General features: G+C 36.9%; 1 protein-coding gene across 1 annotated transcript in view; it reads right to left on the bottom strand.

The window, feature by feature from the left end:
- Positions 1–18,847, bottom strand: part of LOC150107873 (cytohesin-1-like) — a 287,240-nt gene that overhangs the window by 35,442 nt on the left and 232,951 nt on the right. Inside the window, 1 exon segment of the mRNA XM_090390530.1 lies at positions 10,768–10,844. Within this exon segment, the coding sequence (XP_090246656.1) occupies positions 10,768–10,844 (77 nt within the window).

The raw sequence follows: 18,847 nt of genomic DNA, 5'->3' as shown, positions 1-18,847 counted from the left end.
GAAAAAGTGTTTTTAAATTAAAGTATAGTGAGACTTTTTGTCTCAAGTTGTGTTGCAGTTGTGCTTCAGTTGGATACAAGTGTCCTTCATTGGTGTTATTGTTGAAACTTTGTTGTTTATATTGTGTTTTCGCTACTTGTTTGTCGCAGTACTTCAGTATCTAAAGATGGCATCCATAAAGAAACGTGCGTCAGTAGCACAGAAGTCTTCTGTATGACAGTCTAGCTCTGCCTTGGATTTTTTTACAGTAGATGCATTGTGGAAACTGTTATATGTATGCACCGAAAAATGAGGAATTGGAAGTGCTCAGCAAGGAGGTACAGGATATTAAGACTGAGTTAAATGTGTTGAATAGAGAAATTAGAATTATGAAGATTATTTTAGCTGAAATAACTAGAACAGGTTTAAGTAAGGGAAAGTCTTTGGTGAATGATGAAGTAATGAATAGTATGGAAGTGATTGGGAGTCAACAGAATGAAAGCACAAGAGGTCTAGAAGAAATGAGATGTTGTGAAAGTGAGGAAGTAAGTAAAAGAGTGCTGAGGGAAAGTAATGAAACTGGGAGAGGCATGCTGAATAGTGTAGAAAATGAGGATGTGAGTGACGCTTGTTTGGGTTTGAATGAAGTTATGAGTGGTATAATATATGGTGATTCAATGATTAAGGGTATGGAGAGCGGTGTGCCTGAGGAGTGCTGGTCTAGCAGAACAATAGAGAGTGACTTTAGCAATAAAGAGAGGGCATGATGCAGAAAAGATGATAGTTATGGTGGTAGTATTAATCCGGTAGCAAAAGATTTAAGAACATTGTTAGATATTGTGAAGAAGAAAAGTGTCAAAGGGAGGATAATGTTTTGACAATTATGAGTTAAGTAGACAAGCAATGATAATGAATGATATGATTGCAAGAATGTGCAAAAAGAGGCCTGGAATTTGTTGATGTCTGGAGTGTGTTTGAAGGCAAAAGACAGCTGTATGCAAGAGATGGGTTGCATCTGAACATGGAAGGTCATAAGAAGTTACTGTTTTCTGAACAAGTTGAAGTAATTGGGCAGGGAAACTAAAATTGAAAAGGTTGAGTAAAAGGGAGAAACTTATGCAGTGAATGTATATTTGTTGATCCTTTTTCACAGAATAATTTGAAGAATAGAGTGAATAAAAATCAGCATAGGACTACTGAAATTAGTAGAATGTATATCAGTTCTAAAACTGGTACAAGAACTAAAGGGAATCTGCAATTTTTGTATACTAATGCTAAAAGCATTCAAAATAAGAGGGAAGAATTTTTGGCATTAGTGAAAGTTGGCTGTCAGCAGAGGATGTGGTTACTGGAATTGAATGTGATGGGTACAGTATTTTCAGGGAGGATAGAGAAGATAGAATGGCAGGAGGAGTACTGTTGATGATAGCTGATGAGTTGCAGCCAAAGAAAGTAGTATATTAAGAGGATAGAAGTGTGAATGATAATTCATTTGAGGTGGTCTGGTGTGAAATAGTGACCAATGCAACCAAATATGTGTTTGCTGCTATAGAACAGGGGGTACAGAGGGTGATATCGAATTCATGCATCAGCAAATTAGTGCAGAGTTAGTGATTACTATGGGGAATTTTAATTATGGTGATATCAATTGGAAGGAGGAAATATCACATGGCAAAAAGGAAATGGAATTCATACACCTTTTAAGAGATAATTACTTCAAACAGCACATAACTAAAGGGACACATGGTGTGAGAGTGCTGGATCTGGTCACAGGTTCAGAGGACATATGCATAAGTAAGTTGTCCTCGCTACCTCCAACTGGTGACAGCAATCATGTGGTATTGACTTGGGAGGTTACAAAATTTGTTGATTTCACTCTTAAGAAGGGATATATATATATATATATATATGCATACACGGAACTACAGATTGGGTAATTATAACAAGCTTAGGAGTGAGCTTACAGCTGTCCCATGGCAGAACATATTGCAGGGGAAAGATGTTAGCAGTGCATGAGATAAAATCAGTGGGTATCTGAGGAAGGCAATATCAGAATGTATTTCCCCATGGTCAGGAAGACAAACAAGGTAGGCGTTAGATGGATTAGTAGTAGTATCATGCTTGATCTGCAAAAAAATAACATGTTATGGAGAATTTACAAGGAGAAAGGCGATCAGTACACCCATGAGCAGTACAAGGCTCAAGCTAGGAAGGTTATCAGCATAGTTAGAAACGCTAAATCAGATTATGCGAAGACCTTAGCCAAGGAGATCAAGGGTAATCACAAAGAGTTCTTCCGCTATGTGGCAAGTAAAAGGAAGAATGACTTTAGTGGGTGCTGATGGTATTGAAGTGACCTATTCAGATGTTATAGTAGAGTTACTGAGTGATCAATTTTCAAAAGTCTATCACCAAAATGAAGATATCTCTGCACCTGTAGCAATAACTAATGTGAGAATTGAAGTTAAGAAATCAGAGGTACCGAGTATATTGCAAAATTTAAATGCAAACCCTGCTGTAGGTTTAGATGGAATATCAGGTCGGGTGTTGCATGAATGTGCAAAGGAATTGTCAATGGCTCTTACTTAGTTATTTAACTTAAGTTTGAACTCTGGTATGGTCCCTAGGGAGTGGAAGGAAGGCAAAGTGGTTCCTTTGCATAGAGGTGGCTTTAAGACTGAGGTAGTTAATTACAGGCCAATCGCCATCTTGGGAGTGGTAGTAAAAGTATTGGAAAAGTTGGTTCAAGACAGAATTCAAGAATAGGTGGATCAGAATATGATACTCTATAGGGGCCAACATGGTTTTGTTAAAGGTCGATCCTGCCTTACCAATTTATTAACTTTTTATAATAGAATGACATCTGAGTTGGAGAAGGAAAATGGCTACAGAGTGATAATTCTGGATTTTGCTAAGGCTTTTGACAGGAACACCATGGAATACTGTTGTGCAAATTAGAGCAGATGGGGATGGATACTAAACTGGTGATATGGTGGATAAGAGAATGGCTTATGGAGAGATATCAGAAAGTAGTATATGGAGGAGCAGAGTCCAGAATGAGGCAGGTGACCAGTGGTGTGCCTCAGGGCTCTGTGCTTGGGCTGATATTGTTTAATTTGTACATAAATGATACAGGAAATGGCTTGAAGGGAGATATTCAGTTGTTTGCTGATGATGCAAAGTTGGGTAGCACAATAAAAAAATCAAGCTGATGTTGAGAGTTGGCAGGATGATTTAAATAAGCTGGCAAAATGGGCAAAAGGTAACAGATGTCAGTTCAATGTGGAAAAGTGTAAAGTTATGCATTTTGGGATTAAAAGATTACCAGCTGTGTACCACATTGATGGAATGGTACTTCAAGAGATTGATGAGGCTGGGGACTTGGGGGTGTTGGTGAACAGGGAGATGAAGTTCAGAGGGCACCTTAGCAATGTGCCCTCTGAACACATTGCTAAGGTGCCCCAAGATTGTACATAGGATTACTTGATTATTGAAGAACACACTAACATCCAGAGATAAAGAGGTTATTATTCCCCTTTATAAGAAATTGATACTTCCACATTCGGATTACTGTGTTCAAGCCTGGTCACCTGGATTCCTTAGGGATGAAGAGGTCGTGGAGAGGGTTCAGAGGAGAGTCATTTAGTTGGTGAGTTAAGTTAAAAATGCTCCCTACATTAACAGATTGAGAGCTTGTGGATTGCAGAGGTTGGTTGATAGGCAGAGAAGAGGGAATATGATAGCAACATTTAAATTACTAAAAGGTTTTTATAAGATTGATCCAGGGGAAATATTTCAGCTGTGTGATAGTGATGGAAGAAGAAGAGGTTATCCTTGGAAATTAAGGAAAGTGTGGTCAACAAGGGTGTGAGAACTAGATTTTTTGCTTGGAGGGTGGTGAATGAGTGGAATGCATTGCCTGACTGAGTTGTGGGTAATTTGTCTGTAAATGAATTCAAGAAGTGGTATGATATTGTTTTAATAGTTTGGATGTCCTGCTATGAGCCTACTGACTCCATGGAGATATGCATAATAATAATAATAATAAAGACATTCATTGGAGCTGCTGTGGGTGCTGCCAAGAGGACAACTCCAGGATATTATTGGAAAGAATACAGCCCTGAACACTTTCTTGAGGCTAGGAAAAACAAATGGACCAAGGCCTTGAATAACACCAGCTTCACAGATTCCAGCACTGGAGTGCTGTATAACTGAGAGGAGACGTTCACATAGACTATAAAAAAACGCAGAGAACCGACCAGAGCTTCTGACTTAATGTCCAATCCTCACCTTCTCATGGTGCACCCTGTTAGGTATCTACCTGGATACTGAATGAATGAGGATGGGTTGGAAATTTGGGATTTAGCTGACAAATTGCATTCTTATTGGCTTAAACCAATATACAAAACGATGGTACAACATGACAAAATTTCATGCTGGCTGGGGCGTCGCCCGGTTACACAAGGTCCCCGTTGTCTTCGCCAGGGAACCAGGGCAAACAGCAAAAACTCAGCTACTGGAACAAATCCTAAAACCCTCCCCAATTCAACATCACCAGAGTTCAAGATTGATACTATCAACATAAGAAGCCTGAATTGTAAAGAAATGGAGCTAGCTGATGAATTGGATAAGTACCAGATCACAATAATAATGGTGACTGAAACAAAAAAGACAAAAACTGGTTGTCTTTGTCTTTTGGCAAAGACAATCAAGTAAAAGAAGGAGTAGCCATAGTATTCAACACTAAATATGAGGCTAATCTTCTTGAATGGCAGACAGTCTCAAGTAGAGTGATGTGGGCAAATATGAGAATGGGGAACTGGACAATGAGACCTATTTGTGCCTATGGTCCCAAAGAAGGTTCTGCTAAGGTAGAAGTGGAGGAATTTTTTTGAGGCCTTGGAGAAAGCAACTGACACAATGAAAAAGGAAAAGTTGGTGCTTGTTGGGGATCTAAATAGCAAAGTAGGAAATGATTGTGAGACATACAAATATATATTGGGAAAATTTGGAGAAAAGAGCAAATATAATAATGGCAAATACTTGTTGGATTTCTGCTCAGGACATGGACTAGTTATTGCTAACATAATGTTCCAACATAAAAATGTGCACAAATTCACATGAAGAGAAGAGGCAAGGAATAAGAAAGTCTCATTCACTATGTTATTGTTGATAGTGATGTTTTCTCCCTGATGCAGGACACCAGAGTGTACAGAGGATTTGAAATTGGAAGTGATCACTATTTAGTCTTGAGCAGGATAAAATTGAATTTCATATTGAAAAGAATAACATGTAAGAAGGTTTTAAAGCGAATAAAAGTTGAGCAGCTCTCAGATGTGAACTGTAGACTAAAATACATAATGATTATTGAAGAAAAAATGAAAGAGTTTGAGAACAGGAATCAAACTTTGGAGATTCAGTGGCAAACTCTGAAGAAAACATTGACTGATTCTGCCAGAGAGGCATGTGGTGAGGTTGTCTGTAAGGATAGAAAAATCAGAACTCCATGGTGGACACATGAAGTTAAAGAGGCAGTGAAAGAAAAGAAGAAAGCATATCAAAAGTGCCTGGCAAATAAGTAAGCTTGTGCTCTTAGAGAATACAGAGACAAATGTAAGAAAGCTAAACATTGCGTAAAACTGGCCAAACAAAAGTCATGGAAAGACATTGATAGGAACTTAAAAAATTAATATCAAGAAGGTGGCAAGATATTCTGGAGATTGTTGAAGAAGCTCAGAAATGGAGGAAAGAGTACTGTAAAAAGAATTAGAGATGATAGAAGTGACATGAAAACAGGAGAAAAAGATATCCTTGAAGTATGGAGTAATTACTTTGAAAAATTGCTAAATGAAACAAGTAGTGATGACAGCACACGGGTAAAAAACACCGACCAGTTATGCAGTCAGGAATACATATCCATACTTGAAGTAGAAAAAGCCATCAAAAGCCTGAAATGTGAAAAGGCAGCAGCAGTAGATGATATTCGATCAGAAATGCAATATGGAGGTATAAAAATCAAGTATGGAGGTATAAAAGTCTTACAGCAGCTGCACTGCATAGAAGGCCTAGACAGAGGGACGAATTCCAGATTGGAGTAGAGCTCTCACAGGATTCAGGCAAATAGAGGCTGTCAGGATCAGATTTTCACTTTACGACAGGTAGTTGAGAAATCATGGGAATATAACAATGATCTGTACTGATGTTTTGTAGATCTGGAGAAAGGCATATGACAAGGTGCCAAGAGAGAAGCTATTCAAAACGCTACAGTTGTATGGTGTCAGAGGTGCATTATATCAATACTTAGTCTTTATTTGAGTTATAAGCCAACAGTTAGAATTGAAGGAAGTACAGGAAGATGGTTTAATGTTAAATCTGGTGTCAGACAAGGATGTATATTATCCCCCCCCCCTGTTATTCATTATCTATATGGATCACATTACGTTAATCTTAGATGTTAATCTCAGCTATTTGCTTTATGCGAATGATGTTATACTTCTAAATAAATCCGCTACAAGTCTGCTAGATTTCCTGACTAAATTGAATAACTGTTGTAATAGATATGGTATGAAGGTCAGCATTAAAAAGACAAAGATAATGACATTAGGCAGAAGCATTGAAAATACCAATTGCATTGTGAATGGAGAACCAATAGAACAAGTAAAACATTTCAACTACTTTGGTACGATTTTTAGTGAAGATAGTAAATTAAATATGGAAATAGACAACAGAATGAACAAAGCTGTTATGGTAGGAAGTCAATTGAATACATTTATATGGAATAAGAGAGAAATTAATCAAAATACTAAATTAGCTGTATACAAGACAGTGTTCAAACCAATTTTAACTTATGGATCTGAGAATTGGGTTAGAAGTAAAACAGTTGACCAAAGACTAGAGACCACAGATGTGAGAGTCCTGAGAAAGATTAGGGGTGTGACCAGATGGCATCAATTGCAATATCATATTAAAAATGAGGACATTAGGAAAGAACTAGACATTGTTAGCATCCAGGAATGTGTGCAGAACTAATCTCAGGTGGTATGGTTGCTAACAGAATGAGATACATCTCCTACATACAATCTCCTAGGGGATGAGTTTTACATTTTGAATAGCGATCCTAGCTTTATCCGCCTTTACAACGAGTTGCCAGGTATTGTACCACCCAGGTGTTTGCTCATGCTTGGACTCGCTGAACTTTTATAGTTTGCTATATTCGGCATGAAACTCTTTGATTTCTTAGAGTTTTCTTATTCAGCTTTGAAATAAATGTGGGATTAAATATCCCCTTAATTTAAATAATTTTAACATCGCCAAAGTGAAGCCTTCTGGCTCTTTATTTCATTAATAGTTTGAAATTCATGGAAGTGGATTATCACCAATACTCTTTTTCCATATATATATATGTATATATATATATGTATATATGTAGAAAGTATTTTTACCTTGGGTATAAATATGTTAAAGATACCAAGCAATTTTAAACCTGGTTTTACTCCATTTCCCAAGTAAGCAAACAGACTAAAAGTCAAGTTTGCGCCTGCAATTGATGCAAGTCTAACTGATCCCACAGGCAGTGCAGGACCAGGGCAACTCGTGGCAAAGGTGGAACAAGCTCCGATCACTAATCTTAATATTTACCCTTAATGCCAAAACACATCTCCAAGAAGGGGATGTATGATGTTTTGTATTAAAGGCAAGGGGCCACTACCCAGACCGGTTTCGACTTTTATTGAGGTCTCGTCAGTGGGAGCTAGGCTAGAAATAGAAATACCAAGATTTAGTAATACGGAGCTTGTAAGTATTTCGCCAAAACAAGTTACCATAAGGTGTTTTAACCTAATTAAATAAAAATCTCTGGAGGAGATATAAATGTAGAAAGTATTTTTACCTTGGGTATAAATATGTTAAAGATACCAAACAATTTTAAACCTGGTTTTACTCCATTTCCCAAGTAAGCAAACAGACTAAAAGTCAAGTTTGCGCCTGCAATTGATGCAAGTCTAACTGATCCCACAGGGTAGTGCAGGACCAGGGCAACTCGTGGCAAAGGTGGAACAAGCTCCGATCACTAATCTTAATATTTACCCTTAATGCCAAAACATTTTTTCCATATATATATATATATATATATATATATACAGGGTGTTCGGGATAAATTTGACATATTTATAATTAATTATGTTTTTCCGTAAGTTACATGTATTAACACACACTTCTCTTCAATTAAAAGGTTGGACCCTTCTTCATTCATATACAAGATGTCAGAAAGGATGGATAGCTGGAACCCACCTGAATCATGGAAGAGAATAACTTGTATCATGATGATTCGTGCTGGCCATCAAAATAAGGATATTTCGACTGCTGCCCAATGCTCCCTGAATACAGTAAAAACAATCAGGCATGAACTAGAGACTTGCAATGGTGACTACGAGGATGTAGCAAGAAGAAAGATCCCTAGCAGACGATCTGATTGCGTTCGTACAGCAGAATTCCTCGCAAATCTGCAGGAACAGGTGTTGAAGATCCCTGGCATTGGAATTCGGGCTTTGTCACGTGAAATGAATGTTGCAGCCTCTACTATGAAGCTTGCACTCAATGAAGACCTCCGCTACTACTCATACAAGCGCCGCAAAGGTCAGCTGCTTACAGAAAAGGCCCGTGAAAAACATTTGATAAACGCGAAGAAACTTCTAAGCAAAGTGAAACATCCTGCGGAACCATAAACAATCTGGTTCTTTTCCGATGAGAAAAACTTTTGCCAGGATCAAAAACACAACACGCAGAATAACAGATGGCTTGCATACAGTACAAAGGACGTTCCTCATGTAATGCAGACTAAATTTCCCCAAACTGTGATGGTTTTCGGATGTGTATCCTCTGAAGGCAATGTGATGCCTCCGCATTTTTTCCAAGAGGGCCTCAGGTTGACTTCAGATGGCTACGTGGAGTTGCTAAACACTGTAGTCAAGCCCTGGATAACAAGGGTAGCCAATGGTAGGCCGTATGTATGACAGCAGGATTCGGCCCCTTGCCACACCTCTGGGAAAAGTCAAAAATGGTTGTCTGAAAATTTCTACGACTTCACCAGTCCAAATGTTTGGCCTCCAAACTCCCCAGACCTTAACCCCATGGATTATTTTGTATGGGGCGCAGTTGAAAAAGACACCAATCGCACTTCCAGTAATACAAAAGCCCAGTTAATGGATAAAATTAAAACAGTTTTTGCGGCCCTTCCCAGGGAGACTGTAGCATCAGCTTGTTCGAGGTTCCGAAGCATGATTGAAGCTGTGATCGATGCTAATGGTGGTTATTTTGAGTAAATCTTGTTGATAGTATTGTAATTAACTCTGCCTGTAATGTTTTTTGTCAATTCATTAAATTTAATAGATACAAAGAAGATTTTCTTTTTCCTTACGAAACTGTCAAATTTATCCCGAACACCCTGTATATATATATGGAAAAAATTTCAAGAGAGTGGAAGAAAAAAAAATCATAGGAATTAAAATAGGAAATAAGAATTAACCAGCCTTTTGTATGTTGATGATCAAGTTATTTTTGCTGAAAATGAAGACCAATTACAGAAAAATCTACATGTATTGAACAAAACAACAGAATAATATGACACGAAAATCTCAATAAATAAAATTAAATCAACAGCAATTCAAGGTAAAGAAATTAAAAGATGCAAACCAGTCAACTACAACAAAGTAATAGAACAAGTGAACAAATTTGAATATCTAGGAAATTACATAAGCCCCAATGGAGAAATTGACATTGCATATAGCATATAAAAAGCAAAAATTCCTAGCAGTCATTGAAATTTTGTACAGACACTTCAGTAAAAAGAAGTATAGAACAACCCAAATAAAACTATATAAATATCCACAGCAAAACCAATTCTGAAATATGGCAGTGAAACATGGACTTGGAAGAACGAGACAAAAGACAAGTGGAAGCTGCAGAAATGAAGTTCCTAAGACCACTTGCAGGATATAAAAGAATACACAAGATAAGAAATGAAGATATAAGAAAACAATTATCCATAATTAACATAACAGAAGACCTCACAAACTATAGAAAGAACTGGAAAAACCATGTAGAATGAATGAAGAATGAATGAGGACAGATAGCCAAATATTGCCTGGAAATATAAACCGAAGGGACATTAATCAAGAGGATGATCCAGGAGGAGATGGGCAGAAGACATTTTAAACCTTTGATAATGTTACAGGCAAACAATTGCCTAATACGGGAAGTCCAGAAGAAGACAAACTGAACAGAGAGTGATAATTATGTTGCAGATCAGCAAACATTTAGATACCACACAGAAATGAAATAACACACTAATTAAAATATAGCGTGTTATCTTTTAATTAGTTTTTTATTTAGATTAAAAAAAATTGCTAGTTAGCAGTTTTTTTTTTTTTTTTTTTTTTTTTTTTTTTTTTAATGCGACTCCCACCCTTTATAACTGTTGTCCTATAGTACAACTATGTTAGTACAGGGTAGGTTAATGGTTAAGTAATTCAGAAACCCTACTCTATAGACCAAACTTATGTCTAGAGCCACTTCAGGACTCCAATAAGCAGGTGAGTGTAGTCTTTCAACAGGCAATGAAATTGACTTACTACCTACTAAGGCCATTCAAAACATCCATGCCCATGGTAGGATAATTGGTGGCCTTACCCACTTGTCAAACCAAGCCAATATTTACATATTATTGTCGCAAAGACGTTTTCTAATCTTCAAAAATATACGTTTTCACAACTTTGACAAAAGCATACTTACTGTTGTGTACTCAAAATAGTATAAGCAATTATCATTCAATATAAACCATCTTCTTTTCCAGCTTTTATAACGACCACCTAATTAAAAAAAATATATAGATCAGATATGTTAGAAATTGGTACATATACTTTAACAGATATTTATTTTATCAAATGAAATGCTTAACAGTTACCTTGTGGAGAAGTAGTATTCCATTCAGAGAAGTGTGATATAGCAGACTCTCTCTACAGCAAATTCTTGGGAATACACAAATTGTTTGTTGTAGTAGATAGTATAATGTAGTGAATTTCCTTTGGTTCATCATTCAACGTTCTACTGGACTCTTCTAGACTTTTCAATAAGTTTATTATAATGATTAAGACTTATAGAAAAGTCTATAAGTTAATCTAGGTGTTTGGTATAGTGAGAGTCAACTGTATATTTTTATGAATTACTGTAGACCTTAATTCTGCCAAACATGAAATCCAGCATTAGCTGTGCTTTATTTTTTATTCATATAGCACCTGCTAAAATTACAATACATCACTTACAGATGCTGAAGAAACAATTTTAAGATGCATAAACGTATTGTTATAATTATCTATCATGATCACATTTTCAGAGATTGCTTGTCTGAAGATTACTTGTATGAGCAAAAAGTGGTTGACAATACTGAGCACTCCAGATGTCAGTAAGGCAGTGGAACTAGGTCAGGTTTTGCTGTGTGTGTTAAGAGAATGTGCTAAGGAAGTCACCACTTCAATGGACCTGATTATTTAATGAAAGTCCTGCAATAGGAGGGGGGGGGGGTGTTTCTAAGGAGTGGAGTACTAATGCATATGAGTGGTAGTAGAATAAAAGTAGCAAACTATAAACTGACTTGTATTTCTCCTGTTGCTGTTAAGATTTTGTAAAAATTGGCAAGAGGTCATATATATCTATTCTATAATATAAAATGATAAGCTTTTTATGTAACGTTTTTCTGCTCTCTCTAATATAAAATGATAAGCCTTTTTACAAAACGTTTTTCTACTCTCTATAATATAAAATGATCGGGCTTTTTATATGAAACGTTTTTAAGTAAAACGTTTTGAAACGCAGGGGCTACCCTGAGTGTTGAGTCATCAGAATACAAGGAGAACCGGCCTACCAGTCTGGAACTCGGGGGGGGGGGGGGAACCCTTTCGACTCATCAGAATTCAAGGAGAAGTGGCCAACCAGTCCAGAACACTGGGGGTTGGGCGCCGTAGGCGTCAGGGGTGGAGTGTGGAGTCCCCCCCTAGTAAATATATATACACTGACTGGCCTGGTTGGCTGAGTAGTTAGCATACCTGCTCTCCAACCTACAGGCTGTGGGTTTTAATGTTTGTGATTGTCTTTAAGTGGGAGATGAATTTCATCGCTTGGTGTGAGACCACTTCGCCACTTACTGAAGGCCTGAAGTGGCTTGAAAAAGTTCCATGTTTCCAGACTATGTTAAAAATAAATTTAAAAAATACAAAAAAAAAAAAAATAAAATAAAATAAAATAAAATTGATAAAAATTATCACAGCATGCTCATGGTACAAAATGTACTATGGATTTGCAAATAACATTTTGTGAGTGGGAACAACATAATATGTACAGAATTGACATATGTACATACGCCAAAAAATTATATTCTTGTTTAATCCTTTAACCAAGTGTAAGCAAACGAAGTATGTGCATGATGGCTACTTAATATACATAGATGCTAGTGACTGCACAGTAATTGCTTTAGTATCCCACAATGTAAAGCACACATCCTTTTAGGCACGTACAATGCTATGCATTATGGGAAGGGACATACCTAGACTGGTTTCAACCTTTATTGAGAAGTCACTAGCTTCCATATACAGGTAGCCTAGTCATTAAGATACTTCATGTGCAAACTTTGTTTGCTCACATCTCTTACACTACTGGTCTAAGTAGTGTGATCTTTCCCATAATGCACAACATTATACACCCAAAAGGATGTGTGCTTTGCAATGTGAGATACTAGGCGATGGAAGTTGTTTTCCACTTGGTTATGCTACGAATTATATATTTGGTTTAATCCTTTATCCAAGTGTAAGAAAACAAACAGGGCTGTCACCAGATTAGGTCGCACCCTGAGGCAAACAATTAAGTATCACCCCTGATGGATTATAAGACAAAAATATAAGAAAATTTCGAATTGCTATTTTGATATTATTACAAGAGAAACAGTAATGCAAAGCGATTATAAAATTAATCGACATTAATTAAAATAAAAAAAAAATGACAATAAAACTGTTTATAAGCTCTTCTAAATTTAAATTATAAGCTATGTCCACCTCTATCTATATAGTTGCTAGACCAACCAATCTTTCTGGAGTCAATGCTGTTTGCAAATAATTTTTAATCAGTTTAAGCTTGGAAAAATCCCTTTCTGCACTTGCTGCACTAACAGGAATTGTTAGTGTATCAATGCCACCTACTGCAATATGGCTGAACGAGCGCCCTTATTAAGCTGTGCCGTGAGGCAGGTTGCCTCTATGCTACACCCTGTCGACGGTACTGCAAACAAAGTTTGCACCTGAAGTAATTTCAAGACTGGGGCAACTCGTGGCAAAGGTGGTATGACTTCACATCTCCTTGCAGACGTATAATACTATGCATTAAGGGAGGGATCACTATCCAAACCGGTTTCGACCTTTATTGAGATCTCATCAGTGGGAGCCAGACCCAGAGCTGGTGATACCAAGATGGAAGTAATGCAGAAGTCACATTTCCATATACGAGTTGACAAAAAGTGTCACGCCTTATTAAAATTCTCTGGATTAGAGATAGTTGATGGAAAGTTGTTTTCCACTTGGTTATGCTATGTATCTGAAGTAATTTCAGGAAATCATACCACCTTTGCCAAGAGTTTCCCCAGTCCTGAAATTACTTCAGGTGCAAACTTTGTTTGCTTATAAATTTCAGGACTGAGGCAACTCTTGGCAAAGGTGATATGATTTCCTGAAATTACTTCAGGCACAAAATTTGTTTGCTTACACTTGGATAAAGGATTAAACCAAATATATAATTCGTAGCATAAACAAGTGGAAAACAACTTTCTTACATGTTCTTCTTTTCAATGTGAAATTCAATTTTATCCTGTTCAAGAATAAATGGTCACTTCCAATTTCAGATCCTCTGTACACTCTGGTGTCCTGTACCAAGGAGAAAACATCACTATCAACAATAACATAGTCAATGAGACTTTTCTTATTCCTTGTGTCTTCTCTGCATGTGAATTTGTGCACATTTTTATGTTAGAACATGGTGTTAGTAATAAGCAGTCCATGTTCTGAGCAGAGAGAGAGTTTTTGCTCTCTTAAGGTTTCTGCCTGGTCTCTGAGGAAAACCAACCAGTTTGAAACATCTGTCAGGACAGTGAAACCTTATCAAAATGGACTAATAGAAGGCAAATATATGGACGCTTGGGCAAGCAATCGTGTCTTCTATAATCCATGCTAGGGCAACTCGTAAATGCCAACGAGTGTATTCCTGTAAGCTCTCTGGTCAAATTTCGTATGAAACTTTCATAGTTTCTGCATTCCGCTTTGAAATAATGTTGGATTTAATATCCACTTGATTTATATAATAATATATAAAAGTTTTTTTTATTGTTTGTTTATTATTCAATTTGTATGTGTAAAAGATATGTAAAAAAGCATTAGTTATGAACTTAAAAACATTTACAAAGCCTTAAATTAATAGCTTTTGGGGCAATAAATTTTTACTTCTGGGTCTCTGAAATGGATTACCTAAAATCCCATTGAACTTATTTGTTTAAAGTCTCTTTTAGCTAATGCTTCTTTTCCCAGAATGAATTAGTGGTGTTAAATGAGGGTCGACTGTATTTCCCATATATAAGTACTACTTGTATATGGGAAATATATGACTTTTTTCCTGGGTCTGGCTCCTGCTGATGAGACCTCAACAGAGGTCAAACCAGTCTGGACTGATCCTTTCCCATAATGCATAGCAATATACATGCCTGAAAGGAAGCATACTTTGCATTATGGATGCTAAGGCAATTGATGTGAAGCCAATAGCCTCTATAAACAAGTAGCCTAGTCGTGAAGATACTTCACACACAAGCTTTGTTTACTTACACTTGGGGAAAGGGTTAAATAAGAATATAACTGCTTGACAAGACTATTAAATTATTTCAGGAAATTAGAACGTATACTAAATATTAATTAAAAGAAAACTTTAATCAATACTTCCTCTATTTCGGCAATGTTACATTGCCATCTTCATGGGAACATAAAATTATGATAAGTGCATGCAGGCACTAACAACATGCAAGGTTTAGACAAGTTTGGGATGCAGAGTATAAAGTTAATGGAGAAATTTTTAAGGGGGTGGAGAAGATGAGAGATCTGGCAGTGATGGTGGACAAGAGGGTCACATTGCTAAAATTGTAAGAACATCACAATGGATAATGGCAATAATGAGGAGGACACTGACATGTAGAAGCAAAGAGATTACGGTTCTCTTGTATAAGGCTTTGATCAGGCCAGATATGGACTGTGCACAGATTTGGTCGCTTGTTTTTTTATTTATTTATTTTTTTTTTCCCGGGGGGGGGGGGGGGGATGAAGATGTATCGGAGAGATGTAGGTTTACTAAGTTAGTGTCAGGTCTATGGAATGTCAGATATGAGAGATTGAGGGAATGCAACTTACAGAGCCTTGTGACTAGAAGAGGGGGGGGGGGGAATGTGATTGAGACATATGTACCAGTCACTGAATTAGAACCCTTTATGTAGATGTACATAAACATCATTTATGCAACATACATGCAAAACATTTGGACATGTGCATCAGCAAATAAGTTCGTTTGGTTTATGCGTTAGTACAAGTTTACGCCGCTTCGCCTGTCGCTATTGTTGCGCTACTGCACAGTTGAAAGGCGATATTTCACATAACCTTTCAGTGAATTTTCGTTCAGCCTACTTCAGTTGCATGTAACATATTTTTAGAAATGGAAGGAAATAACGTACATTACTGGCATATTTTGCTTTTTTATTTCAAAAAAGGCAAACAAGCTGCAGAGGCCCATAAAAAAATATGCAGTGTATATGGGGATGGTGCCTTAACAGAATACGTATGCCAAAAGTGGTTAGCCAAATTCCGTTCAAATCCCACGTCAGGGGTGATGCGCCTCGCGCTGGTTGCCCAACCGAGGTTGATTCGAGTGTTGTGAAGGATATCGTCGACAAAAATCCGTCACAAATAGTGTGGGAGATTGCTGCAGTACGGAACATATCCCATACAAGCACTGAAAACCATTTGCACAAGCTGGGATATGTTTCAAAACTCAATGTTTGGGTGCCGCATAAATTGACTGAGGCCAATATGACTGCTCGCATATCCATCTGTGATTCGCTGTGATGTTGCCAAGAAAACGACCCATTTTTGAAGCAGATGATTACGGGAGATGAAAAATGTGTACGATAACGTGGTACGTAAAAGATCATGGAGCACAAGAGCGACCCACCGCAAACAACCTCGTAAGCAGGATTGCACCCAAAGAAGATCATGCTCTCTGTTTTATAAAGGTGTTGTCCACTAAGAGGTGTTACCGTCAGGCAGAATGATTGATTCAACTGTCTATTGCTCACAGTTAACGCGACTGGGCCATGCAATTAGCACAAAACGTCCTGAATCGGCAAATCGGAAAGGAGTTGTCTTTCACCACAACAACACCTGACCCCACACATCGTTAATAACCCAGAGTAAATTGTTACGTCTTGGCTGGGATGTTTTGCCGCATCCTCTGTATTAACCGGACCTGGCACCTTCCGATTACCACTTATTCCGATCGTTGCAGAATTCTCTGAAAGGGAAAACCTTCGCTAATGAGGAGGCTGTCAAAAGACACCTGGATCAGTTTTTCACCAATAAACCACAGGAGTTTTATGAACATGGCATAATGAAGTTGGTGGACAGATGGCAAGAGGTTATTGATAAAGAGGGTCAATATATAACCGACTAGTATATGTTTCAAACACATTTTATTTATAAATATAAATAAAATGTGTTTTATTCCACTCTGAAAAACCGAACGAACTTATTTGCCAACCCAATATCAATCAAGCAAATCTGCTCACAGTGAATTGCAAAAAAATAACATGAGCAAAATCTACTGTAGTGCAAAATCTTTTTGGACTACAGTAGATTTTGTACTACAGTAGATTTAAATTCAATCTGTTCTTTGAAACTTATAAACCCTGCATCATCATCACCTTAATCCTATCCAATCCGATTGCATTCCTATTTCAAAGTTTTGGCAAGTAATTGCCTTAACTGTTCATAGTTTTATTATTATTATTATTTAGTTAACTTTGAATTACAAAACTACAGAAGTAAAGTTCCTTGGAACTTTAATAGGGCTCTCCTGTTCATTTAGCTGTGACCGACATGAGTAAGTATACTCATGCTATATATATTATTCATTCTCATGTTTCATATTTTGAATGATGTAACCAATCTTTTACATTCTCTCTGAATAATGCATTATACTCATGTTACATTGAATGAAACATATAGGAGTTTATATTAAATTCTAATTTCCTTTAAATTAACCATTTTAAATTAACTTAACATGTTAAATTAAATTAACATTAAATTAACCAGTTAACCATTTTTTAAAAAGGTATGCAGATGTTGGGTGCTGGGCTTGGATGAACTGGACTGATTGTTATTTCCTAAATTAAAAACACATCTCAAGGATATCCATTTTGAAAATGATGACCACATCAAAGTAGAGATGAGAAAAATAGTTCAGAAAACAACAAAGAGTTTTAGTACAGTTTCTTTTCCAGAGCATGGTTTCCAGATTATGTCAAAAATAAATAAACAACTGAGTTAAATCTCTTCAATTTTGATATCAGGTTAACGCTACTTTTCTTCCTAAGTGTGATGAATGGTGCTGGAGATAATCTGCACCCCTATCTCACACTTGATTTGAAATCAAACCATCTTGTTGTACCTTCTTCAATTCTTACTGCTGACTTACAATTCAAATACAGGCTACAAACTGACTGATATAATCATCATCATCAAATTCCTGACATGTACCCTCAAGGGGTGTACGGGATATGATAGTACTACATGAAAAATTTACATCATTGCTAACTTCCTATCTACAATTTTCCTCCAAATGAGTCTGTTACTTGTAAAGAATCCAACACTATCAGATCTTATATTTCTATCGTCTAAGGCACTTTGTACCGTATCAATCCACCTATATCTTGGTCTTCCTCTGAGCCATTTTCCTGCCAACCTGACAGAGAACACTTGTTTTGCTAATCTTTCCTCGCCCATTCTGTTTAAGTGACCATACCACCGGAGATTAGCTCTGCTAACGCACTCCTGGATGAGAAAGATTAGAGGTGTGAACAGATGGCAATGGCAATATCATATTAAAAACGAGGATATTAGGAAAGAACTTGACTGATATAATGTCTCTCTTAAACCATAAAATCATAGCATTTTGAACAACTTTTTCTCCTGGTACCTTATCATATGCTTTTTCCACATTTATAAAACTTAAATACAAATCCTTGTTATATTCCCATGATTTCTTAACTATTTGTATTACAGTGAAAGTCTGACCTGACAACCTCTATTTTGCCTAAACCCAGCTTGTTCTAAACCTAAGTATCCTCTTCTCAAATATCGCACATAAATTTTAGCTGAAACATTTAGTCTTATTTCTCTTTTTATAAATGAGTACTACAAGAGCTCATTTCTAATCATCTACTCCATCTGTCTTTCTATATTTCAGGTTTCTGATGGCTTTCCCTGCTTCAAATATGATAGGTACTCCTGATTTCATTCCTCTGGAATATTTTCTACCACTATTTTATCTCCTCTTGTTCTGTTTTGCAATCTTTCAATGTAATTACTCCATTCATCTAAAACATCTTTATGTTCACTTTTCATGATACCTTTCTCATCTGAAAAAGCTTTTCAATATCTGGAGGATATTGAAAAGCTTACAGTACTCTTTCCTCAATTTTTAAGCTTTTCAATATCCTGCAGAATATTCTGCCACCTTCGTG

This window comes from Typopeltis vanoorti, chromosome 3 (assembly GCF_054136105.1).
Source record: "Typopeltis vanoorti isolate ZY-2024b chromosome 3, IOZ_Tvanoo_1.0, whole genome shotgun sequence".
Classification (NCBI taxonomy): Eukaryota; Metazoa; Arthropoda; class Arachnida; order Uropygi; family Thelyphonidae; genus Typopeltis; species Typopeltis vanoorti.
The sequence above is the reverse complement of the archived record's forward strand: the minus strand, read 5'-3'. Positions and strand labels throughout refer to the sequence as shown.